Raw genomic sequence first — 26147 nt, 5'->3', positions numbered from 1 at the left:
CACAAGCCCAAGCCTTCAAAGAAGGCTTCGAACAGTTGATGTCTGGGTTGTATATGAGTGTGGCAGATGCATGTTTTGGGTTCAGTTCAGCTGTGACAGCATCTACATTTTGCTTTTCATTAGTTTCTAGCGGGCTGTACATTTCCGTGTCTACCTCCGCTCTGGCAAGATCTGCATCTGAGCTCTAGTCCTGCTCACTCTGGCAGAATGCACATTTTTTTTCATTTTAGTCTTTTTTTGGCTGTTCTAGAAGCAGCTGGGCACAAATTACTTTCATTCCAATATCATTATTTTCATACCACAGGCTTCCAGCTAGTTAGAGCTATACTGAGGAGAGTGGGGGGGATAGCAATGACATTTCCGTTCAGTACAGAAAATAAACAAATTCACAACCAGAAGCTTTCAAGACAGATCCTGTCACTCTTGTGTAACCCCAAACACCAGCTGCTTTTCTGGCACTGCAGCTTCACCTGCAGTGCTGAGTGCCGAAAATGCCTGGGAGATGTCACCTGAACGTGTCTTGTGGAAAGCAGAGGGAAGACCATATATAATACAGCTGCCTCTTTGTAGAGGCAATTTTGAGTTTCATGTCCTTCCCTTACTTGGGGGATCCTGTGGGAGTGGGCACTGTAGATTCCCCTGACTGTAACGAACCTTGTTCATGCAGCCCACTACTTCTGAGCTGCAAGTCTTGATCGACACATTTGTTCTGTTTTCTCCAGTCTTGATAGCACTGTAAGCCAGCATGCCTACACCAGCACGGCATTCAACACGGTAGAAACAGCTCCGTAAATTGAAACAGGTGATGCTGAGGCCCCCACGTCTCCACAAGGTGTGCTTTGGGAGGTTTGCTTTGGGAGGTTTAGTCTGGCGTGCTGCGCAAACGCTGTGGCAATGCGTGTGGTTAAAGCCTTCGGGGAGGGGAAGCTGCCCCGCACAGCCCCGCTCTCTCAGCTGTGGCCCCTCAGGACAGATCCTGGGAAGTGTCATGCTGGAACTTTGTCTGTGTCACAGCTCACAGGGGATGGCGACACATCCTCATCCCAGCCGAAGCGTGTGGAAGTACGCCTGTATTTGTTCCTGCTCAGGCTGCTTCGGAGCAGTGCCATGGTGGCTGCTGCTCCCTCCTCCCCACTCCAAGACGAGGAAAAGCACAGGGGCAAGAGCTGTATGGACAACCAGCAAGATTAATCCCCTCTCTCTAGTTTAACGTATTCAGGCACTTGCCCATACAACCTTTGCAGTGCCTGTAGACAACAGCAGCACTGAGGGAGTTAAGGAGCTCAGGCTCCCAGAAAAATGCCCTGTAAATGCTCTCTTGCCTGATTGCCCCTCCTCTACAGCCCCACATTTCTCCTCCCTGACCCCTCCTGCTTAGACGGCAAACAGGCACTAGATACACTGCAGAGGTAGCAGCAGAGTCTTGACTGCTTGCCACTGGGTCCGAAGGAACATCAGCAGCCTTCATTCTCTGCATTTCTCAGTGGCTGTGAAAAGACAGGCTGCAGTGTGAAAGCTGTGATTACTGCCGGCTCCCACCGCCTGCTGCCCTCCCAGCCCCATTGCTGATTCACAGAGGTCAGGCTCTTTCCTGCCTTTTGCTTTTGATCTATAAATCTTTGCTTGTCAGCAGTGACCCAGCCACATCTCTGCACATTTCCAGTACGCTGGGGGAGCCCTTCATGAATGTCAGTTTGCATTTGGTCCTGGGCCTGTTAACCTTGACCCCTGGCCCCAGCGTGGGCTATGGCCATTAAACCCAGCTGTCCGGGCTTTCATCACCATGTGGATCGCTTCCGCAGCGCTCTGGTGCACATGGCTTTCTGCTGGTGGGGATGGCTGGGGGCATGCAGGTCTGCACAGCAGCCGTGCGTGTGCTGGACAGGCCCGCTGGCACCACACACCCACCCGAGCGCCTCTGTTCCCCAGGCACCGCTCACCTTTGGGTCTAGCTTTCTCGTCCCAGCCTGCGCTGCGGCTAGCTTTTTCTAGAGGGAAAAGCTGAGCCCAGAGCTTTCACAGTGCCTTTTGGCAGCTCCCCTCACCGAGCAGGGTGCACCCTTCTCTTCTCTTATGGCTTCCAGTGCATGTATCGCTGGGAATCCTTGGGCTGTAGTAGCCTTCTCTGGGTTTGCCAGTTGCAGCCTCCGGCCCCTCCACGTCTCTCAGGTGGGAGTGTGTCAGGCTGTCCCCTCTAAGGCAGGCATGAGGAAAGCCCTGGTCCCACATTAAGATGCTCCCGGCAGCACATGGCAAATGCCCCAAGTGTTTAGAGAGATGTTGGGTACCGTGCAGAGGCAGGTGGATGTAGTAAACGCACTGACACAGCAGGACTGCAATGCTCCATCCTCCTGGAAACCACTTCCTTAGAGGTCAGCACCCTAAAATACCTTTGGCTGTCCTGGGTTCTGTACCTGGGCCATGAGCAGCAGCGGAAATGCTCACGTGCCTGCAAAAAAGGAGCCTGCTGATGGAAAATGAGGATATAAAAGCTTAGCCCCATGGGCTTTAACATCTTTACTTCACCCCGCCCAAGGATCCAGCTCAGATATTTCATGATAAATGGTCTTGGAGGATGTTTCACTTGCCTTAGTCTATTGAGAGGTTTTGGTTGCCATTAATTCTGACTGGTTCTTCCAGAGCTGCTGCTGGGACGTGTGTCTTTACACTGCTACAATCCATTCCCGAGGGCCATTTGAGCAGCGAGAGCCTGGGAAGTTCAGTGTACAAAAAGAAAATCATCAGCAGCAGCAAGGGTAGCACCGTCGTGGTCGCAGCAGAGCTAACAGCCAGGGCCACTGGGGGCTGTTACCTTTCTGCGGCAATGACCCAAGAAAACAGGACAGCATTGCGGGGAGCTGCCAGGCAGCTCAAGCTTGTCTCCATTGAGGACCAGCTCTGCACAAACGGCAGCACAGCACCGTCAGCAGCAGCGTCTCCTCCCGAAGTGAGGGAGGGGAGCGTGGTGCTGCTGCAGCCCCTGGCTGGGGATGGCAAGCAGCCGGCGCCTGGCACTTCAATCCTCCTGCTTCCCAGCTCACTGCACGGGCAAATGGGTTGTTCTCTCTCTTGCCAAACTCGTCTGTTTGGTCTGTCACATGCCTCAGCCACCGCTCCTCCTGCTTATCTCCACTCTGGTTGAACAGCCCAACACCTGCAGTGCCTCTGCAGGCTTTGCTGGTTTTCTTGCATGTCTCCAGACTTCTTTGCAGGAGTTGGAGGGGAACAGGCACCCAGCTGACGTCCCAGTGAGGCTTACAGCCACCTCCTGTAGCAACAGCCCATTCCTTCATATACCTATACTCGGCACAGCTCAGGTTTGACAATTGCTACCCACTACTGGAGATTTGCTTATAGGGTGAATTTACAAGTTAATATAGAGCCACTGGGAGTTTAAATTAATCAGTGGACCAGAAACTGCATTTGTAGAGACTGCCAGATTAAATTCAAAAGCCTAAAATATGCTAGATGATAGAAAAAGGGAGATGTGCTTGCCAAATACTGCTGTGCTTACGTGGAAAGAAGGAAGACACAGTAATTATATTACACAAGGATGATGAGAACAAATACAGGTTAAGAGGACTTAGTAGTGACACTTGTGAGCCACTGATTGCTACTGTTCAAGCACGGACATGGTGTTGTTCACTAATGTTTGCAAAGCCTCTGGGGACCCTGCAGAGTAAGAGAAAAGCATCATGATGCTGAAGGCTGTTCTTGGCATAGCACCTTGCTCAGTTTCTTTCCTCCCAGACTGCAGATGGGCATTTTCATGCTCTTGCAACCTGCACCCAGCACAACAGCATTCAGTCATTGCTTGAGCTTTCCTTGTGCTGGTAACTCAGCTGCTCCAATTCCCCAAATAATAGCCTTCATGATGCAGCTGAAGTCTAAGACCTGGGTGGGAGAGCAGACACAAGATATTAAGACAAAAGCTATCTTCACTTGGAGCTATTGTCATAGTGAGGACGGGGGCAGCTCTTGTCAGCTCAGACTGGTGGATCGGGCATGGACAACCTGCAAATGCTCCACAGTGTTTAAGGATTCAGGATGGAGTGAGAGGTTATTCAAGGCAGGTGTTTCAGCTCCAAAATTAATACATGCAGCTAAGTCCTCTGCGTTTTTCACTCAAGTGTATGTGTAAGTGTATTTCAAGAGCTAGAGAGATACATTAGGACACAAATAGAAGTTAGGCAGTAAGACATTTTGAGAGGTTGCCTGGTTTGACTTATTAAAAACGAAGAGTCAAGCACTATGCATTTTCCAACGATGTTTATTTGTTTTTTGTAGCCCACTGACACAGATGGATCTGGCAATGGAGCAGATTCTTTTTTCCTTAAAGTGTCTATGTGACATTAAGTCAAGGCTAACACTGTAGTCAAAGGCATTTAGAGAGGGCAGCAGCAGAAGCAATGAGAGGTGTTGGGAGGAGGCTGTACAGCAGGGCAAGAGGGGCAGGAAGCACCTTCCCTCCCACTGCCACAGCGGAGACAGGGTGCAGATACGCATATAACCTTTTTGGTTATCTGTACCAGACAAACACAGCACCATGCAACACAATCTGCAGCTGGAAATGGGTGGAGAGCAGGATACGGATAGTTATTGCAGTCTGCTTTTTCGGAAGCTATGTGCCTCGGAAGCGCAGCTGCCTGTGGCAGGGAGCAGTCTGATGAGTAACCAGGCTGTCAGCAGCTGGGACACAAGCTCCCGAGTGGCATTTGCTTGCTGAAGGAAACCACAATTCTCAGGATGCATCTACTGGGATAGACCTCTCCCTTGGAGCCAGATCTACTCTGCTGCATTTCAAATGGAGTTCAAGTATCTAAAATACTGTGTAAAAAGCCACCTATCTATTTTCTTTGCAGGAGGTGGAGTACCATGGTGTCTCGACAGGTTAAGGTTCCTTCCCCGGGTGCCTTCCCTCCCAGCTCTGGCCCAGACCTGCACCTTCCATGGCAAGTTGCTGTCCAGCCTAGCTGAAGGCAGCACCACCTCAAACATCATTTCTCTTCTAAAGGAAGATTGGAAGAATACCTTCTCCTGATCGCACTCTGCTGCTAGCAATTCCACCCACCTCCCACCCTCCAGGCCAGGTCCCACACAGCCCACCGCCCCACGCTGTGTGCACTGTATAGCTGCACACAGGCACAGAGGCTGGGCCATGGGTACAGGAGGGTGGCACGCACACAGAATCGCTCCCTTTTACTTTGTTTCACCCAGTCACAGACCTTCCAGCACCTGTATAGTCCTCTGCCAAGTGGTTCCTTCACCCCAAGCAATCCGCACAGCAGCAGCCAACCCAGAAGTCTCCACGGTGGGGGGCGACTCGTGCACCCCCGTTTGCAGCTGGGACCTTTGCTCAGCCCTAGAGACTGAGAGAAAGGCTTTGGAAAGGTGGGCTGCCTCTTGCAGCCAGCACCATGCCCTTGTCTCAGCCAGTTACTGTACAAAATGGACAACACACACACATTATTTACAGCCTGTTTTTCACATGATGGAGCAGCTCTTGGCTCGGTCTTTCCTGATCTCTGTGTCATTCAGTAAGTCCGTCCTGCCGGGCATCTGTGATGCCCGCTTCAGTCCCCGTTTGGAGTTGCTGCGCTTCAAGTTCTTGTGCACCCTGTTGACTGAGGCAAGTGTGGTCACATGAAACACATCCCGTACGCTGTTCTCCGAGACCTTGGAGGAGCACTCTGCATAGGCCACTGCCCCAATCTGCCGTGCCAGCGCACTGCCCTGTGGTCCAGAGAGAGTGGGAGGAAGAGGGAAGAAGGTTAAGACACCAGCGCTCTGCAAGGAGCATCCTTTCACATCACCGTCAACCCTGCCTGTGCTGGTAGCCCGATCAGAGCACCGTCGCACAGCCGGGAGCGGCTCTCTCACAGTGTTTACTCGTCACTTCTGTAAATAAAGCGCAAGAGTCTGTGAGAGCACCAGACGTGAGGGTGGCCTCCCAAGCAGACTGTGCTACCAGGCGCTGGACCCTGAATCACTTGCACTTTCTCAATAACGTGGTGCCACCCCTGCAGCTGAGGGCCTGGACAACCCCTCTCACCAGGACAGTCATCTGGGACCTGTTCTGCACAACATGGAGCCAGGCACAGAGCAACCCAGAGTGCAGCTGCCCCTGCACTGCACCACAGAGACTGGTCTCCAGGCCAGCCTGGAGACACTGCTGGGTCCACTGGCGGCCACAGCAGCCTGGCAGCAGACCCTCAGACTCCTCAGCTATGGCTTGCTCCCCCTAGCAGTTTTGCCCCAACACAGAACCCGAGCAGGAGAGTCACTCGGAGCAGAAAGAGCTGCACTGAACTAGGAGACGCAGAAGCACAACACTCCTTTAGCCAGTCCAACTGGTCAAATCATGCATCTCCATCACCTTTGAGGAACGACTTTTCAGCTACTAACCAGGAGGCTGTTCAGCAGAGCATCAGGAATAAGTCAGGGTCTGCCAGAGCTGGGGAAAAGAGTGCTGTAAGCATGAGCAGCTCAGAGTCGATGAGCCAAGATCAAACCAGCTTCAGACCAAGACCTGGGCACAGTGGGTCATTTACTGCTGAGCTTCCTTGTACTAGCAGGTCCTGCAGAAAAGTCCCCGCCTGAAAAGTCACCTCCCTGCAGAAAAGTCACCTCTCTGAGCCCTACGGGGACGGCTGCTGAAACACACCTGCTCGTGCGTCACAGGGATGAGGCGCTGCTTGGAAAGCTCCCGGAGCGTGTTTAAGTCTGTCCGCATGTCCAGCTTGCAGCCGACCAGCACAATCTTCGCATTGGGGCAGAACTCCTGAGTTTCCCCTTGCCACTGCAGAGGAGACAAGAGGGAGAAGGTACTCAGGGGCTGCTGGTGTACGAGACACTTCAAGAGGCCCAGCGGCACCTCCACGTCAAGTTAATTTTGGCAGCAGGCAGCCTGCGAAAGGGTCAAGGTTGGAACAACAAAGGCAATCACAGGGTCTCAGCTCGTCGCTCCCAGCCCCTTTCCAACCAGGCCAAGAGCCCCGTCCAAGATCCCCCAGCCCTGGAGGGAGGGACAGGCCAGGAGAGCCGTGCCATCAGTTCCTACCAGACAGAATCATCCAGCCAAATGCCTCCATGCCTCACCACCACAGCAGAGCCCACGAGTCTGGTCCATAGCTTCTCCTGCTCCCACCGGCAAACAGCACTTCCCTCTCCCACAGAGGAACAATGACTGCGGCAGCCCGGGGTCGCAGCACCTCCTGACCACCAGCACGCCCCGCCAAGCTGCCCTGGCCTGGCTCGTCTCTGCACAGGACCTGGAATTGGACCAGTCAGGGTGCCAGGACTGCTACTGGTAGCCACTGCAATGCCGCTTTTAGGTCTTTTGCCTCGGACCTGCGGTGCCCGGCGCCAGCACTGAGGCTGGTTTTCGCCCCACTGCACCCTGCATGCCCAGATTTCAGGAAGAGGGGAAGGGGCACGGGCAATGGTGGTCACCATGGTCAGTTGGGGCTGTCAGTGAGGATGCAGGCTCGGAGCAGCTCTGGAGACTGTGCTGAAGACGGGAAACACAGGGACGGCCAACTTTCGGTGTTCTGAATATAACATGAGGCTCTAATGGGATCGGGTTTGGAAAGCAGACTTCAGAGGCCGAGACCGTGCACTCTGGTGTGTGTGGCTTTTCCAAACAGGGGTCACAGCTGTTCAGAGACTGATTAGCTCATCAGGGCACTTTAATGACTGCCACAGGCAAGGATGGAAATGGTTGGAGTGCCTCTCGGATAACTTTATACTTTCTTGTTCCAGATACACCCTGCAAACCTGTTAAATCTAAGCTGCAATCCCCTGTGCTAGGCCACGGGAGACCACTCGTGGGTATGACTGTGGAAAAATAATGACCACACAATCTGGTGCACAGATCTAGGACTCCAAAGGTCAACCTTGCTGGACCTTTTGAACCACAGTCGGCGGCGAGCTCTTTGCAGAGCACACTCATTACTTGTTTATTATTGGGAGCCACATGTTAAAGACATTCAGATATTTAGAGAGTAGCTACAGCCAGGGAAATAAAGAATTGAAGCAATGGAAGGAGAAAGCGAGGGCAAACATCCACTTCCTTTGCACTAACGGTCCCTTTCAGAGCTCCAAAAATGAATGCCAAATGTGCAGCTAAGTGTCCGCAGCAGTAAATAAAACCATCACCTGTGACCTCCCCCAGGGGAGACCTGTACAGCCCCATCAGCATGTCAACACCCTGGTTACTTATCTAGTGTTTCTAAGTAGGAGGCAGATGACAAATAGCGATTGTCCCCGGCTAAAGTTGTCACTTGGAATCAGCAATTTCCTGCTACGCTAACTGATGGTTAAGCATATACCCTAGGCAATTAGAAGGGGAAAAAAAACCAAGCCCACAACCCCGTGTCCTTAACCTGGTGGGGAAAGGAAGTGCCAAGAATGACCCAAGTTTCATTCAACCAATATCACACCAAAGCAACTGCAAAATACGGAAAAATCTTATTTTCCACCAGGAGATGGGCTCAAGTATCTTCACCGTGAACCCCCCTTCCCTGCTGCCAGGGACATTTGTCCACCAGGACTCACACACATCCCCAGCACCTGGGCAGCACACTGGGCTGCACAGCTTCTGGGAGACTTCTGGTGTCACAGCCGCACAGTGTCAAGAGCTAACACACCTGCAAGGAGAGGATGATGCAGTTCTTTTGGAGCTGGAATTCAAGCACCCTAATTTACCTGAAGGATGAAAATCCTCGAAGGGATTGAGCTATAGGGTCTGTTCTTACCAGGCAGAGGTCATGGCTGTCTGTAATGACACAGGGCTCCCCGGTCTATGGAGAGAGGTGCGACCCTCTTCTCACATGAATGACACCTTAGGGAGCCTACGATTTGCTGCGCTCTCAAGACTTGTCAGAATGAAGGCACCACCCCACGAAAACCTGCTTTGTATGAAATGAAGAGCTGCTTGTTTGCATTCTCTCACATGGCTCCTTCCCTTCAACTGTACATGCTGTACAGGCAGCCCAGGCATCAGAAGGGCAGCAATAATAAAGATTTCCTCTGCTGAATTAGCATTTTTGCCTGAGGCTTGAATAGGGAGTGTTATTTTCCTTATTCGCCTGATATCAAAAGCTAAAACCCATTTCAACTTCATGGTGTCTTAGGAATTTTCCTCACCTCCATAGGCTGCAAGCCTGCACCAAAGGAAACAAGGCATCTACTCAGAGGCACTTAAGAAATCCCCTGTGATTTAGGGTTTATTTTAAGTCACCGTATCAAAAAGACATTGCCTAACAGTACTCAAAGCATCTGTGAGGCTGCACAGGGAAGACCGTGCACTGAGCAGTGCGGACTCACATGAAGAGTATGCAGAGAGACATAAATAAATCTCAGCCCCAGCTAATTATTGATGGGTTTGCATCTCATTAAGGTGTGATTTGCTTGCATTATTATTCTGCTGACTCCTAAGCTGAGCAGTGAATTCTTTCAGTCCACATGAAACACGCCTCCCTCCACCCAGCACGCTTGGTACCCAGGACCTGCTTTGGAAACGAACACTGAGCCATTGAGTGAGTTATCTGAAGGGTCTTTGTCCCCTCACCAGGACACTTCTGAGACACAGACCCACTTCTCAGCCCTCCCAGCAGCTGAGTAAGAGGCACTTGCTTCAGCACAACATTTGGCAAAATGTGGAGAGGCCAAGAGGGCAGTCAGTACAATGTGACTTGTTCAGACAGTGGCCAGTCCAGCCCCGGCAGCCTGGGGCTCACTGGGGAGAACAGCTACAGGAATCACTATTCTGTAGTGTTTTTCACGCCTCGGTGTCTCAGAGAGCTTCACAAATGAGATGCCAGCCACGACTCGCCTCTGGGACAGGATGCAGCCGCCAGTGAGCTCTCTGCAGCTTTGCTGCACAGCGGTGAGAGCTCACTGAAACCACAGCTCCCTGAATTTCATGGAAGGAAGCAGGGTACGGCCAGGACCAAGGGATGCGTGCGGCCAGGAGGCCATTCACCCTCTCCCCTGAGCAGCATCCTGAGTTGCTGGACTTCATGCCATCTCAGAGAAAAGCCTTGCATGGGAACCTCTCCCGGGGTGCCACCTACTCCCCCAGAGCGTGGCAGGCAGGGACCTGCTGGGAGGCCAGCCAGCAGTGCTCCACAGCGGATCCCCAGCCCTGTGGGGCTCTCCGGGACCTGCCAGACCTGCCAGCTGGAATTATCTGCTTTGCTGAAAGGCGCTAACCTGCAGGTAGAAAACTCCCGGCTGCTAACGCAGAGCATGGCCAGTCAGCTCTGCCAGGGCAGACGGTGTTCAGGGCCCTGCGTGCTACCCAGTCCAGTGGCATTGTGCCATCTCATTTTATTCATTCATGGGCTTGAAATTCAGTGCCACAGCTCATTATTCTTGTTGTCAAGCTATAGGGAACTGATTGCTGTCTTTCTTACTGTGCAGATGCTGAACTGAGGGGACAGCCAAAAAAACTGAGCTCTCTACTTGCATGGAAACAGGCACCAGGGGCCACTTCTCAACTGCTGCAAGCAATCCACAGCACACTCACTGGTGGTTATGCTAATGAGAGATGCACAACACTTTCCAAGGTCTTTATGGAAAACAGAACAAATGCCCTACATTTCTCTCTGTCCCCACATTTATATGTGTGCATACACACAGACCCCCCCCACATGCTGCAAGCTACCATGAGCTACACCATTCACTGGGCTCCTTTCAAATGGAAATACCTTGCTTTCTGCAGAGACCGTGTAGGGATCAGCAGGAGCCGACCATCCTCATCTGAGCACGCACACTTCAGCCAAGGCTTGGCCACAGAGCCAGAGCTTTTAGCCCTGATGACAGCCTCAGGGAGCAGGAACCCCAGGGCAGCTCCACGTGCTGCTGCAGAGGACCCATCTTGCCAGCCAGAAGGCACGCCAGGCACTCACCTTCTTGAGCACACTGTCCAGGGTCTCCGGGCGGCTGATGTCAAAGCAGATGAGCACAGCGTCCGAGTCTGGGTAGGCCAAGGGACGGACATTATCATAATACGCTGAGCCTGCAGAGAGGAGCGGAGAAGAGTGGTGAGCAGAAAGTCTCATCCCACTGTCTGCTTATTACCCAAACGGGCAGGCTAGGACCCCCAGCCCTCTCTGCCAGGCAAAGAGATCTTTAATTCCAGTACGAACTGGAGACATTGCCACGTGATGCAAACTGCTCTGTCAGAGATAAAGGATGTTGACCCAAGCTTTTGACGAGTGACCAGACACCATTAGGTTCAGCAGAGTTTGGTTTGCAGAGGATTTGGTCCCTTTGTTTAGGCATGGAAGTCAGAGGTTTTGTCCTTGTGCTCTTACATTTATCCCTTTGCAGAGTGGAAATAAATGCAAGTTTTGCATCCCTCTCCCTCCCTAGTAAGCATCTGGCAAGTAAGAGGCGGTGGAGCTGTGCTGCCAGGGCATGCTGGCTCACTGCGGAAAAGGTAGCTTGGAAGGGCTGTGATACTGTAGAGCAGCACATGCCCCTCTCCGCCACTTGCGTATGTCTCCTATTACTTGTCATGCAGTTGCTGTACCACTAACGATGGAAAGGTGTGGCTGAGAGAAGACAGGGAGTGCTGCTGCTATTTTTTTTATCCTCTCTTGCTATCTTTATACAGGAGAGCTTGCTCACATAGATTGTGAGAATTTAAGACAGGTAAAAAAAGAATTGCCTTTTGCTGTGGATTTGTGCTGGAAAAAGCCAGACAGATTCTTTTTGGTACATAAAAGATGTGACAGGATTTGGTGAACAAGCTATAAATTGGAGGAGATGATTCTGTATTCTGCAGGATTTCTCAGTGAGCAGGCAGAGAGCCCAGCCTGAATCCTGCACAGCTTCTGCCGCACACACGTGCGTACACACATGCACGCACACACACACCTTCGATGCAAATTTCAGGCATTAAAGTCGTTGTCCTACAATGTTTTTATTTGAAGTGCATTCTGTGTGCGATTGTAGATGCCTCAGTAAACAGTAATGTAGCAATCAGCTCATTGCTACTTAAAAACACTGTTTTCGTTTTATATTTGGCTTTACAATGGCTTAAACTTCCTGGAGGGATGAGAAGCAGATGTTTATTTATGAAAAGGGGAAGCAGAGACACCAGAGTCCTTGTTGAATCTGCCTCCTCCGAAAGAAGGATCGCCCACCCCGAGGCCGAGGAAACCGGACGCGCTTCCTGCCGTGGCCCCTCGGGATGCCTGGACCCAGCACTTTCCCACCCTGGGAGGAGGTTGGAGCACCCAGCCCGGGTGTCAGGTGGCTCCTTGATGAAGTTCAGCACCTGATGAATTATGGATGACGGTGGCTTATGTTTCCGGGAGGATGGGAATCTGCCTGGGATAAGCATGAGAGGAGAATAGGCTGATTCTCTGCAGAGGCTCCGACCCTGGCTCTTGTCTGCATGGGGGCTCACAACTGATGTACAGCACAGAGAGGGGTACAGCCCCTGGAGCACAGCTCTGCATGCCAGGTGCTTTGCAAACACGCCAGATCCCTCTGCAAGACTCAGCCAGGAGAGCAGACCTGGCCGTGACTGCTCCTTCCTCTGCCCAGAGGCCACGGGGGGCAGGCTGAGGGCTGAGATGTGTCGTCTTCCCAAACCCTGCCCAGCTCCAGAGACTGGCCACCCCCTCTCCCCCTTAACACCAGCTCACAGCAAGATACCACTGGGACCTCCACAGCACAGAGCTCAGGGCACGCTCCAACCAGCGCAGCCCCAGCCATGGCCACACAGCCCCCACTGCTCTCATGGAGCCTGGGGCAGGCACCCTGGTATTCGATGCGCATTTGGATTCGCAGCAAAATTGGCTACAGGTATCTCCAGCCCTTACAGACAGCCACGCTGCTGCCAGCCCGCAGGAGCAAAGGCACCTGCACCCCCTGCTCCCGTCAGTGAGAGAAGCTGCAGCCTGGGCCTCTGTCCCTGCAAAGTCACCGGGAAGAGAAGCAGTCGGGATCCAGCACAGAAGAAACAGACCCCGATCTCTGCAGAGCCCAGCCCTCTTCCTAGAGGGAAAGTCACGTTCCCTGCATGGAAAGGAGCCAGTCCCTGCGGTGCCTTGGCCAGCTCTGGGGACAGGGGATGCAGGCTGGTGCACAAGGAGGCACAGTGAGCCAGGGCGACCCTGCGTCCCAGGCGTGGAGATTTCTGACCTTGCTTCAGGCTCAAGCAGCTTCAGTTCACGACTGGCAGAGCTGGCACCAGTGAACCGCTCCCTCCCATGCTCCTGCAGCGCAGCAAGGTGACCCAGTTCCCGCTGAGGACGAGGCTGCTTTCGAAGGCAGCACCAAGCTTAGTAGCGCTGAGCTCCCCTTTGAACTGAGTTTTCAGTCTTGTGCCTGGTGTGGGTTTACCAGATGGGATGTGAGATCCAGCACTGATCTGCATGCTTGGATTTGCTGGGTCCTTTATCCGAGCCGTGCCCTCTCACCAATGCACTTAAGGGTATCTGCCTCCAGACAGGGGCCCCCAGCACACGCTGGAGGAAAGCGTTCCCACACACATCCTCTCCCTGCAGGTCCTCAGCTTTACATAAACACTGCAGATAAATGTGCCCCCTCCCAGCCCAGGAATGCTCCTTTTGTAGAGGTGGTTTTGGCTCCATTCAGCACAGACATTGCCACAGCAAACTGTATCATAGCAACCTGCTGCTCCCCTCAGCAGCCAGCCAGCTCCTCGGTGGAGAGCCTGCAGCGCCGGTGCACAGCGGAGCACGGCCCCTCGGTTATCCCGCAGAACCACCACCGTCCCCACCCCGGTGCCAGGAATCGTGCTCTCACCACCTGGGAGCACGGGAGGAAAGACCCCTGTGCTGGCTGGAGGAGCTGAGGGAAGGGATGCACTAGGTCAAGAACCTCATTTTCTTAATGAGATCAAAATTGCCTTCGTATTCATTAACTTTCTGCTCCAACTCCAAAGCACAGGAGCAGCCCCTGGCACCTTCGCTGGTAGTTCAACTCACCAGCTGCTCGGGCAGCGGGTAACAGCCAGTGCTCATGGCCTCGGCTGCGGAAGCCTCTGCCCCACCCCAGGAGACTAATGGAGACCGATGGTCTCCAGCAGGGCAGGAGAGCTGCTGTGCTCCAAACTTAGGTCATCTCCAGCTTTCTTTGGAGATGTCTCTACTGAATCAGGAAATTCTGTTTGGGGGATTATTCTTCTAGTTTTTGCATCTATTACTTTTTCATTGAGTACGACAATTAAAAAAAACCCCAAAACACAAAAGCCTCAGTTCCCTCAACTCCAGGTCTTCAGTTTTATTGATTCTGAGCACTCGACACCTTTCAGATACTCCAGCAAGACACCCCAGAGACCCACAGTCTGGCACTTCCGATCACACACGCACCCAAGGTTTGTGTGTCTGCAGATCCAGCCTTCCTTTACTGCATGAGTCATTCTCCCACTTGGCACCCAGGTTTGCAAGAAACAGGACCTATGTGCATCTGTTCGTGATTAAAGAGAGAAAACTGGAGCAAGCCAAAAACCAGCTTAAAAATAAAATCCACGCGGTTGTTGTCTGAAATTCAGGGGCAGATACAGCCATGAGTAGCTCCTCTTTCTTATCAGCTGGCAGCCCCTCAAAATGCCTGGCACTGAGATGCCACTCTTGGGCAGGGGACTGAAATGTCCTGTTTCATCTACACCAACACAGTGTTAATCTTCATTTGTTCCTTATTAGCTGTTCTGAGAGACAATGAGCCTCCTCACATGGGCACCCTCCATCCAACAATAGCACATTACAAACCAGGAAAGCAAATATGCATGCAGAGCCATGATCTGCTCTGCAAGGGGCTCCCGCAACCCCAGCCAGCTCTGGCTTGAAACAGACACAAGCACTGCCAAGATCTAAATTTTTCAGCATCGCACTTGTCTCAGAGGGCTCACTGTAAACTCTCCCCATAGAGCCAGCAACGCTGCAGTGCATGCTGCTTTCTGCAGGGACAGCCAAGAACATCCTTCAGAGAATGAAGCAGAAATTCATCCCAGCTTTCTGGAGTGCTGCATCCATGAGCCCGAAGAGCTTCGGGTTACCTCCCCGTACAGTGGTGCCAGACAAGCAGTGGACTGTAGAGACTACAGAGGATGTCTTCTTTGCTAGACAAATCCCACCACCAGTTCAGCCAAGCCTTTGTCCAGAGGACAAAGCTGTCAAAGCAGGACCAAGGTGCAGCTGTTTCAGCATCCTCTTCCCATGCATGGCAAGAAGCCTGTACCACCTCTCAGCCATCATCAGACACGAGGAGACTATCCCCTCCGCTGCCATGGTTCCAAATCACCCTTCACCGAGCTTCACCAGCCGCGTGGCCCTCCAGCGCTTCCCAAGACGGGGCTTCAAACCCTTTGGAGCTGCTGTGTACCAGCACACATGCTCAGCGTTTCCTGAGGTTAAGCAGGGCTTTCTGGAGCTGAATTCACAGCTCCAAGTGGCCTTTTGTTGCAGAGAAATTTATCTGAGCGACTGCTTACTAGAGGCAAAGGCCCTGTGTGCAGAGGCATGGCTCTGAGCCCCCTTCTCACCTCCCCAGGCCAGGCAGGGATTCCTCCACGCAGCTGCAGCAGAGGTCTGGTGTGGGAGCAGGACGCTCGCATTCAATCACCGCATGCTTTCCCCACGTGAGTGCTCTAGACCTGGTTAATATTACATGAGCTGCCAGTGAATGTAACGGCTTTCATGACTAGTCGTTCCTCTGCCAGGGCAGATGATGATGAAGGTGTTAATAATAATAATATATTTTATTTATATCACACCTTTAAGACTGAAAACGAAATCTCTGTACAATTCACAGACGTGCTGGGCAGGGAACAACCCACCCAGCTGCTCCTGGATCGGACTGAAGCCGTGCAGAGAGCTGCCGCTGGGGAAGGGGACTGCAACAGCCCAGGCAGCTTCTGGCCGTGCCAGCTGGGTGCCCCCCACCCCTGCCCCCCGCCCCTCACCCAGCTCCACCGAAGAGGCTGAGCTCCGGGGTAAGGCTTTGAACGGGCTCTCCCAGTGCAGGCAGCCATTTGCATGAGAAAGGCACACATCCCCTGTAGCAGCCCGGCTATTGTCTCCTCCCAGGGCCCATCAAGGGGAAAGCATAAAAATGCTGGATTGAAAACCTGGCTGTGAATGAGAGGCCAGAAGTGGCAGCTCTCCCAGACACCCCGGCACAGAGAGGCGAGGCCAGTCCCCATGGTGAGCCCGCAAACATCTCGGCTGGTTTTCTGAGACACCCAGGACACTCCAGAGCTGTCATTTCCTCTGCAGATGCAACAAGAGGGCACGGAGTCACCCTAAAATATTTCCCACTGCTAGAAAAGGGGAAATCAGCCCAGAGAAACAATGGCAGTTCACGGTGGAGGGTGAAGAGGAATTCAGCCTCAGGGAACACTGGAGAGCAGCAGTTAAACAGCCCCAAAGGTCATGCCCAGTCCCTTTATCCTACTGGGGACAGACTAGGAAGGAAATTTTTCTTCCATGGTCCTGTTACTCAGCTTGGCTCGGCCATACAACAGCCCAGCCAGCGCCTGTGGGAATGGGCAGGTCACGGACCTGGCACAGGAGCTCCCCGACTGAGCACACAACGGGCTCAGATCTCCGTTTGCGAGGACGAAGCCGCCCGTGCTGACACGTCACTCGTGTTCACTGGCAGCCGCCGTGCCCACGGCCGCCTCCACCTCCTGCGTGGCCCGCGACAGCTCCAGCTGCAGTCTTCCTGGGGTTTCTGCGGGTGCATCCTGCTTGCAAGATCCCCCAAGACATCTCCTCCTGCAAGGCGCCCCGTTGGAGCCAGGGAGCTGGGCCTCCCCGAGCCCAGAACAGGCGTCTCCGCAACAAAGGGCTCCTCAGAGACGATCTCTCACTTAGGAGGAACCACGAGCATGGTAAACTCTGCAGACACAGGTCCCTGCCTTGAAGATTTTAGTTGCCTTTATAAAGGCAGAAGGCAATGTTTGAAGAGCAATAGCTCAGTGTGCCTGGCATATGACAGACCAGAACGTGCAAATGCCCTCCTCATTCCCTATATCATTAGTGCTGATGGGCTTTATGAACAGGAGACCAGGAAATTAGCCATTGCAGCCTCCCAGACTGCAATAGCTGCACATCAGGGAGACAATGATCTGAACCATCATGAGTTCAGAGACTGACTTCATCCTCGCAGTGTGAAATCAGACCCTCTCTCCTGAAAGAAAATCAGAGGATTTTTTTGTTTGAAGATTGATAAACTGCAGCAATATTCCTGAGCACCCTGCAGGTCCCCGCTCAGCTGGGGCTCAGAGACAGGTTAAGGATCCCTGACCCTGCCTGGCTGATTATTGTCTGGAAGGAGAGGATAATGCAGATCCCACTGATACAAAAAACACGTTTCTGACACTAATACAGTGCTCATTAGTCCAGCCCAGAAGAGCGACAAGTGGCAGAGACAGGAATTAAAGCACTGGTGACAGACTCGGAGACACTGGTAACAACAGGCTCTGGCAGTACCACGGTCCGAAGCCCAGACCTGACAACTCCAGGATCACAATTACAAAAGAAGCAGCAATTAGTGACATTAGAGATTAAAGTGAGTGGCACTAAGAGCAATGCAGACCTGGCGAAATAGAGTCAAACAGAGCCGCCATCGTGCCAAGCTCCACTCCGCAGCGAAGACCTGGCTGTCCACATGCGAAATGCCAGGCTGATAAATACGTACTGCTACCCCTGCCAGCACCAAGGTGCCCTGTGCTGCTTGGGGTTCCCTGGCTCTGCCCACAGCAACAACACAGCCAGGCAAAGCCAGCTGCGGTTTCTGAGAGGCCATCCCCATCACAGCCCAAGGGGCAGAGCTTTTACCAGCACATCCCCTGCGTCTTCTCACAGAAACCCCACCGATGGCAGGCTTTGCCACAAAAGGAGATCCCGCCATCCTTCCAGGCAAGGCCTCAGAAAGGTTTTACCCAAGTGAAGGTCACAATTTGTTCTTCAGAAGTTATGACAGAGCCTCACGATGGGGAGGGCCCCAACTCTCTGACCCTGACGGGCAGCAAGGTCAGGGTCAGAGAGTTGTCTTAAAATGACAAAGCCCTGCTTGCCAGAGAGAAAGTGGGCAAAACAAGGAGCGACGAGGCATCCCACCAAAGCTGGAGGGAGACAGAAAGCAGCAGAGGGAACTGCCGGCCACTACTGCAACTACCCCTAGTCCAGCCCTCCGAGGGACACTGAACATGGCACGGCCATCGGCCCCAGGACTTTTACAAGATTCTCTCATGGCTGGACCATGACGTTTTTCTTGCTTGTGCAACATCACTGCAAACCCCTGAAGTGTAGGAAAGGAGGAAACTGTTCCATAACATGGAACAAGCAATCATCTGGAAAGTGCATGACAGAACAACAGCTAATCAGCTTGGACAATTAACCTCTGCTCCTAATTCTTATGATGCACGTACAAAAATGAGTAAATTACTAAACAGCCCAGCTGGCACACCTTCAGGACGGACATGATCAGGATGAAGGGAATGGTATTTGCATGGGCTGAGGTGGCATTTCTGGGCCCCTCTCCAGATCTTATTACTGGAAACCTGTCACTCAGGAGGAGGCTGTTCTGCTGGATTTACTGGCAGAGGAATCCCCAGCTCAGGCAGGCATTGGGTGCTTCTGCCTTATCCAGATCCTGTGCCCTGCCTCATACATGCGGCTCACAGAGGTTCAGAGGAGCTTGCTCAGATGCAAATGTCACTCTGGCAATTGGGAGGCAGCTCTGGAAGCTCCTTGCAAAAGTCCCTGCTGGCATCTCTGGGGGAGCATCAATGAGTGTCTGGGGTGGGAGGGCTGGGGCTGCAGAGGCAGCCTGAGTAGCTCGTCCACGCTTCTCGCAAGCATGCTGGAAATCACGCCCATGGCAGCTGACAAGGGAGACAAATGGGAGCCAGAAGTCCCTTCCTGGCACTCTTGCCATGTCACAAGGGCAGTTGGCATTGCCACAACCTGCCTGTCATCCTTTCTATGGGGTACAACAAGGACTAGGAGTGGCAACAGATTCCCACAGCACAGCCAGCGCACGCTCTGGCTTTGGGGAACACGTCTGAGCGCTGAACGAACACAATTATCTTTACGCAATGTTGCACATTTCAGGTTTGCTGTGCGTAAGCAGCAGATCCCTCCCTGACTGCGTGGCTACCAGATAAGGTTTCTCCCCACAGGGAAGGCTGGGCCTGTACACTTGTGAAGTTTCATCAAGTGGAGATTTTATCTTCAGAATCTGGGGCAAAAGGAAAGCTGCATCCATGTCCTCACCGCACGCACGGGGCCCGGGGCGCACGCTGACCGGCTCCTTCAGAGCTCTCCCTCCCACAAAGCCTCCTGCCGTCCCCCATCAGCAGCCCCGAAGCGCACTAGCACTGTTTGGTGGGGTGAGAGGGGCATCCTTGGCACCACGCTGGGTGAGGGCTATTAGAAAGGCAGGCCATCACAGGCAGAGGACAGGGCGTGACTGCCCTGCTTCAGGGAGTTTCTGCAGTCTGTTTATGTGACCGCCTCAATAAGGAGCTTCCGCTTGCCCTAAACATGCATTAAATCGACATTAAAGCGGCATCGGGAGGTGCCATGGGTGCCACAGAGCAGCCAGACTGACAGAAGAAATGGGGAGAGCAGAGCGGTGCTGTCCTTGCCCACAGGAGAGAGCGGATCACCTCCACGCTGTGGCAAAGGGGTCTGCATCAGAGCCGGGAAGAAACCCGCCCCACAGAAAGCCCTTCCTTGCCTACAAGGTGGCAGCAGCCAACAGGGTCAGCTGGTTGTCGCTAATGGCACCGTTCCTACTCAGCACCCCCCGCGACTCCCAGGACACCCCACAGCCCCACAGCGGCTGAGCCTCCTGGCTCTGTAGGGGAGAAAGGACAGATGCTGCCACAAGGCATGCTGCCCTTGCTGTGGGGAGGTGCAGGAGAAGCAACCTCCATCCCTGAGCCACACAGCATCGCAGCACCCCCACGCCATGCCCAGCCCAGCGAGACAATCCTCACGGGGACTGTCATGTCATGTCATGTCTTCTCAGGTCCATCCTCCACCTACTCCAGCATAAGCATTTCTGCTGCCGTTTCTGCTGCAACTCTTCAAACTTCTGTCCGACTGGTTACTGACCTGCCCGAGAATGTGACCCAGCTGCACATATTTTTAGGCTTAACTACATATTTGTGCTGAGGCAGAACACAAGTATGCTGGTTTCAGGCTCCCAGCCTCAACAGGGAGCATGGGAGGAGCTATTTTGGTACGGAAAGGGCAGCTCCACATTTTTTCTCTGCCTCAGAATGCAAGTGGCACTGAACTCTTCCCAAGACAGAACTTGCTCTTGCACTTTGGAAAAGGCAGCCATGGCAATCCTGGAGCCGCATGCTGGGAATCCAGGCACAGACAGCTTCAGCATCCATGGAGATGCCATCGCTAAACTCGGCCCCTTTCAGCTCTCTAATCTCATCAACATTCCTCAGTGGTTCCCCTAAAGAAGGATCTGTTATCACAGTCTGTAGGTTCCCACACAGGCCGTACCAAGGCAGACTGTTTGCTGAGTACAGGCAAAGAGGGAGGCGGAGGGGGATTTGCAACTCACAATGTTGTTCTTGTCTTGAAAGCACATCTGCTTAAGAGGCAGAAGCCCCGGCAAAGGACTGGCAGCCATGCAACTCCCCTGTTGTGAGCTGCAGCACAGAGGGGGGCAAAGTGGCACTGCTGAACCTGCGGGCACCGATCTTTGCAATGTCACAGGTTGTGGTAGACACTGCGGCTCTCAGCAGCAGTACATCCTGCTGGTCCACAAAGGACAGAAAAGTCCTCTCCAGCAGCTTTCCAAGATGGCAATGATCATGTGCAAGGCACAGTGCCAGGCCTGGGCCTCCCCCTGAGCCACTGGCACAGATGCCCCTACCAGAAATGGGCAGCTCTACTCTGCACCAGGATCTGCATCAGCAAAAGATGCACCAAGCAGATAAATGGCCTCAGGTCACATCACTGCTCTGCCTGCCTGCACTTAGAGGCCACAGACACAGAAGGCAGGCAGAGCCTCCCAGCATAAAGGGGGTGTGAACCAAAAGCAAATAACTGAGCCCAGGCTGCCATGCACAGAGTAGCTTCCTCCCCATTACTACTGGAAACAAAACAAAAAACCCGCCTATGTATGGGGCAAAGCCTCAGACTTGCCAGCACTGATGCTGTAGCACCCTGGCCTTGCTGAGGCATCGGGCAGCAGCGTTGCCTGAGCCCGTCTCTCACCCTGCTGGTACCCAGCGCCAGGGAAGGGGCTCTGCGGGGCCACCGGTGCGGCAGGCAGCGGGTGGGGGCGTTGGGCCAGTCTGGAGGTGCGGGCAGCGGGTCCGCTGGCAATGCCTGAGTCACCGCGGGAATGCACCGAGAGCCGGTCCCTGGGAAGGAGGTCAGCCGGCACTGAATGTTCTCACCACCGGAGACCTGCTGAGCACCGCAGCGGTTCTGCTCCAGGCGCAAGACCCCCCAGAGCAGGGCAGACCCATGGACACTCCCTGATCCCACAGGGAACACAGCTATCGCACTGCTGAGGGAAACCTACCTGCCCGGTGCACACCTCGTGGTAATTGCACTCCCTTTCACACCTCTGAAACATGGAAATGAAACTCGCCTACTCTTTGCAAAGCATTACTAGTTATCACAAAACCATCCGCCCTTCCTCCACCTGGCCGTGAGGAAGAAAGCTCTTCCTGACGGGTCTGGGGCACCGGCACTGCGGGTCTGGGAGGCACCCAGCCCTTTGGGAACAGCACTCCCAAGCCATCAGGCATCCCGTCGAACAGGAGTTTCCCCCCGCCACAAGATACCGGCGCCATGCAGAGGAATTGTTTCTGTGCCGAGCACATTCAGCCAACAGGCAGCAAAAAAGGAATTTGCCAGAATGGGACCACAAAGAGCAGCAAAGCACCGTGTCCTCCGTGAGGCTCAGGAGCAGAGGTGCTAGGGCACGGCAGCTCCCCAGAGCCAGAGCCCTATCCACCCAGTATGGCAGGCAGGCTCCGCACCCCTTCCCTCACACACAAAGATGTCAAGCTGCTTTTTAATGGAGGCTTTAGAAAACAGCATGTACCGCAGGCTGTCAGGGGGACGAGAGGGATGGGACATCCCTGCTGTGCTGTAAAATGGCACCTGAAGCAATTTCACTCACAGTGTGCCCGGAGGTGGGACTAACTTAAAAGGAAACAAACATGAAACGCAACCAGCACCTGCAGATGACGGACAAGGGGTCAAGCTGAAACTTCATTCACTTTTCTCCCTGGTAGGTTCCTAGGTCTAAGGCGGTGCAGAGTCCTCTCATTTGCCCTGTCTGAGCAGCACAGATTTCATCCTCGTGAAGGATTCTCAGCACTGGAAACTCTCCAGAGTCACCCTCCAGCCTCAGAAAAACTAATCAATGGACAAAGGGTTAAAAGACATTTAAAGGAAATCAGAGGTCCCAATACAATTTGGGAGCCATTCACCTCTCCATCACTTCTGTCCACCCTATGGCAATACTTCTCTAACTAGATTTACTGCCCGCCTGCCAGCTGCTAATGTCATAGCCTGCATTTGCCACTTAGGAGGAGGGACAAATTCAGCCTGAAAGGCTGCATTTTCCAACGCACTTGTATCAGCCGGTACTACAAGCCCCAGGGAGCAGACAACATCCTGGTCTGTACAGAGATTATCAACGGGACTTCTGAGCAGCCAGGTAGGCTGTGGCCACGCTCAGTCGCAATAAAGGGAGTTTTCCAGGCAGACTGCTCTTGCCCCAACACCCCATTGCTGGATGATGCTCAGCTCACCCTGCGCAGCTTCCAGAGTCTCTGACCACTTTCACAACTAACTACGGGGCAGGGGGGAATTAAAAGAAAAATTTAAAAATCAATAGTCAGCTCCTCTGTCCAGGTCCCTCTTCTGATTTCTGGAGGAGACCTTCAGTTCCAATTACTTATCTAAGAGATGGCGAGTGCTTAAAATACAAAGGGCGATCTTGACAGGAGGAGGGGAGCCGTTTCCCAGCACCTCCCTTCCCGCTCTTGCTGGGATGGAATCTATCATGAACAATAACTCCCTGCGTGCGAAGCTGCTTCAAAGAGACAGGAGGTAGCACAGAGACAAGGGAAAGTGCACCCCAGTGCCTGTCATTCTGCATGAGGAGGGCAATTAGCCACTCTCAATCCCTTCAGCTCAGCTGATTCAACTCGCTATTGTGCAAAACTTCTTTTACTCCTGTTTACAAGTGTCTCCAAAGGGTAGTGGAAATTCAACAGCAGCTTGCAGTCTACAGCTAAAAATATCAGTTTGATTACTAGGGAAAATTGCTGTGTATTGCTTTGCAGGAATGTTTATTGAAGAACTAGCCCCTGTGTATTTCAAATCAAAGCTGCAACAGAAGGGAATTTATCTGGAAAACTATCTAGCGAACCCTATCTACAACAAAGCTGTTAAAAAGGTCTTACATTTTTCATAAGGAGCAGGGAGAAAGAATCAAAGTCCATTTCCTCTTGGCTATAGAGATAAATATATAGAGACAAACATATCTTTGGTTGAAAAAGGTAAAAATGAATGCATGACAGCATCAGATGCAGGTATAAGATACATATACACAGCTTTAAAGACTTTCTATCATGTCCTTTTCTTTTAACATTTGTAAGATCAAAGCCAAACATTCTGGAGAACTCCTAAAAAGCCGACAGTGCATCAAATGTGCTTCCGCACCCTCAAAAGGTGAAGTTTTTCATGTCAAATACAGACACTCAGAGCAAAGCCATTCAGTGCCTAACAAAGATACCCCACCCAGTCCCTTTTCACAGGCTGCAGAAGTCCACGGTTTGGAAACCCCCACAGCCACAGGGGTGATCAAGCTGCGGGTGTACGCACAAGCGCGCCCCGGTGACACGTGGGGTCGGCCACCCCTCACTCCTGGCGCACCCCAATCCGGACTCACCCCGTCGGAGCAGCTCCAGGGAACCCTCTGCAGGGAAGGCCCCCGGGTCGACCAGGATAGCTTCGCTGTTACCTCGTCTGAGGGACTTCATGCAGACACGTCAGCCCAGCACCATCCACCATGCAGTGACTTCCATGTCGTAGCCACCGTTCTGTGCTTCAGGCACAGCTCCCAGTGAAACGCTGAGAGCCAATGCTTCATTTATGGCTCCAGCACCAAGAGCTGCCCTAAGAGCCAGCACCCTTGTGGCTCACATCACAGCATACATCGTATGGGCAAAGCAAAAGGCCCCTTCTTGTCTCAGGGAATAAAAAGCAGCACAAGCAAGCTCTCCTGGGTCAGAAAGCTACAGAGCAGACTCAACAAACACATTTTACACATTAGAGCTAGTCCAAGACTCAGTAAAGCCACTACTCTAAGTAGAGCTGTGCTGATCCTACAGCTGTAATTTCATGGCTGTAAAATTACAGCAAGGCATCAGAGTATACAAGAGCAAAGAAAGTCCTAGGTCACGTTTTAATTTACTATTGCTCTTGGACACCGAGAGGACTTCGTTTGTCATAAAGACTCCAGAAATTACGGGGAAACAGCATGAGCAAGCCTGTGATGTACGTACACCAACAGAGCACAGCATTCAGCTGCACCATGTGTACACAGCAGTCCAAAAAGGTTGTCAGAGGTAAATTAAAAGGTGCGCATGAACTTTGCTGGATGCCAATATTTTTATTAGCTCTGCATCAAGCACTTCACTTGGAACTCGCGCCTCCACAGAAAGACAGCATGAAGTTTGGGAAGGGTCTCGGTGGGCTGGGACAGCTGTGCCTATGGCTTCATGCAAGAATCCCAACTGAGGACACAAAGAGGCAAAACCAAACCAAAACAAAAGAACCCCAAAGAACCCCAGACGCTCTGTCGCAGATGGTGATGAAAGGACAGCGCGTTCCCACAGCACATTCCTCTCCAAGGTGAGGTCTCCCTTCTCAAGCTGCGCCTTGCCTCTTCCCCGTTCCTCCCCGGCCTCCCCTCGCACCCCAGTGCCGGTTTTGTCGTTACCCGGCTGCATCCCCACACGGGCATGGATGGAGCCGCTCTAACGCGCACGCAGCACCGAAAGGCAGCGCAGAGCCGTACCTGGGAGACTGCACCGCGCAGGCTGCAGCAAAAGAGACCAGAACGCCCAGCGCGGCGGCGACACCGGGAAATCCCCCCGGAGCGGCGGCGGGGCTGCCGGGGGGCTGCCCGGGACCCGGCCGGGAAGCTCGCAGGCTGCTGGAGCGCGGCGCGCAGCCCCAGGGCGCGGGGCCTCTGCTCCAGCCCCAGCCCCAGCCCGGCCCCGGGGGCTCCGGGGAAGGGGAGACCCTCGGCCGGGGGGACGAGCCCGGCCCCGCCGCCTCCCGCGCAGCCCCCGGCCCACCTGAGGTGTCCCACATGTTGAGCTCGGTGCGCTGCTTGTCGATCTCGAAGCTGGCCGTGTAGTTCTCGAAGACGGTGGGCACGTAGCTCTGGGGGGACGGAGGGGAGAGCAGAGGTGAGCCCAGCGCAGCCCAGCCGAGCCGAGCCGCGCCCGCCCGCCCGCCGCCCGCCGCCGCCGCACCTCGGGGTAGCAGTCCTTGGCGAAGACGTGCAGCAGCGCCGTCTTGCCGCACTGCGTGTCCCCCACCACCACGATCTTGCAGCGCGCCAGGTGCCCCTCCATGGTGCGGGGCCGCGCCGCCCGCGCCGCCGCTTTACCGGGACGGCCCCGGCCTGGCCGCGCCCCCGGCCTCGACGGCACCAACCAGGCGCGCAGCGGAGCCGGCGCTGGGCAGGGCCGCGCCGCCACGGCCGCCCCCGGCCGCCTCCCGCTCGGCCGCGGCCCCGGGAGCCGCCCCCCTCCGGCCCCGCCGCCCCCGCGGGGCGTCCGTCCCCCCCCCCCCCCGGCGGCAGCCGCCGCTTGTCGCGAACCCGCCGGACACGGGGGGGGGGGGGGGGGGGGGGGGGCGGAGCGGGGCCTCTGCCGGGATCGGGCAGCGGCCCCGCCGGGCGCTGCCACCGCCCGGCCGCGGCCCCCCCCCCCCGCCCCCGGCCCGGCTCCCACCCCGCCGCCCCCGCCCGCTGCCCCCGGCCCCGGCCCGGCACCTCCCACCGCACCATGGCGAGAGGGCTCGGTCCGGAGGCCCGGGGCGGCCGGAGCCCGCGCTCGGCCGGCGCCCGCCAGCACCCGCCCCGCA

The 26147-nt window shown here is 54.1% G+C and overlaps 1 protein-coding gene across 1 annotated transcript; it reads right to left on the bottom strand.

Annotated features, from left to right (window-relative positions):
* Positions 1-4259: 4259 nt before the first annotated feature.
* RND2 (Rho family GTPase 2) lies at positions 4260-25633 on the bottom strand. The gene is made up of 5 exons (XM_050911668.1): positions 25532-25633; positions 25352-25439; positions 10914-11023; positions 6665-6799; positions 4260-5733 (listed from the first exon to the last, which is right to left on the bottom strand). The coding sequence occupies exons 1-5, from the start codon at positions 25631-25633 to the stop codon at positions 5485-5487; spliced, it is 684 nt and encodes a 227-aa protein (XP_050767625.1). The 3' UTR covers positions 4260-5484.
* Positions 25634-26147: the final 514 nt, after the last annotated feature.

This window comes from Gymnogyps californianus, chromosome 28, assembly GCF_018139145.2.
Source record: "Gymnogyps californianus isolate 813 chromosome 28, ASM1813914v2, whole genome shotgun sequence".
In the NCBI taxonomy this organism is placed as follows: Eukaryota; Metazoa; Chordata; class Aves; order Accipitriformes; family Cathartidae; genus Gymnogyps; species Gymnogyps californianus.
Note: the sequence above shows the minus strand (reverse complement) of the source record. Positions and strands in the feature narration are given on the sequence as shown.

What these genes read in the sequence shown, in the direction of transcription:
- RND2 (XM_050911668.1), bottom strand. Translation starts at nt 25,633, where the DNA reads ATGGAGGGGCACCTGGCGCGCTGCAAGATCGTGGTGGTGGGGGACACG. An exon ending in CAACATGTGGGACACCTCAG is followed by an intron (nt 11,024 to 25,351) that starts GTGGGCCGGGGG and finishes TCCTCTCTGCAG; the next exon opens with GCTCAGCGTATTATGATAAT. An exon ending in TGGACAGTGTGCTCAAGAAG is followed by an intron (nt 6,800 to 10,913) that starts GTGAGTGCCTGG and finishes TCTCCTCTGCAG; the next exon opens with TGGCAAGGGGAAACTCAGGA.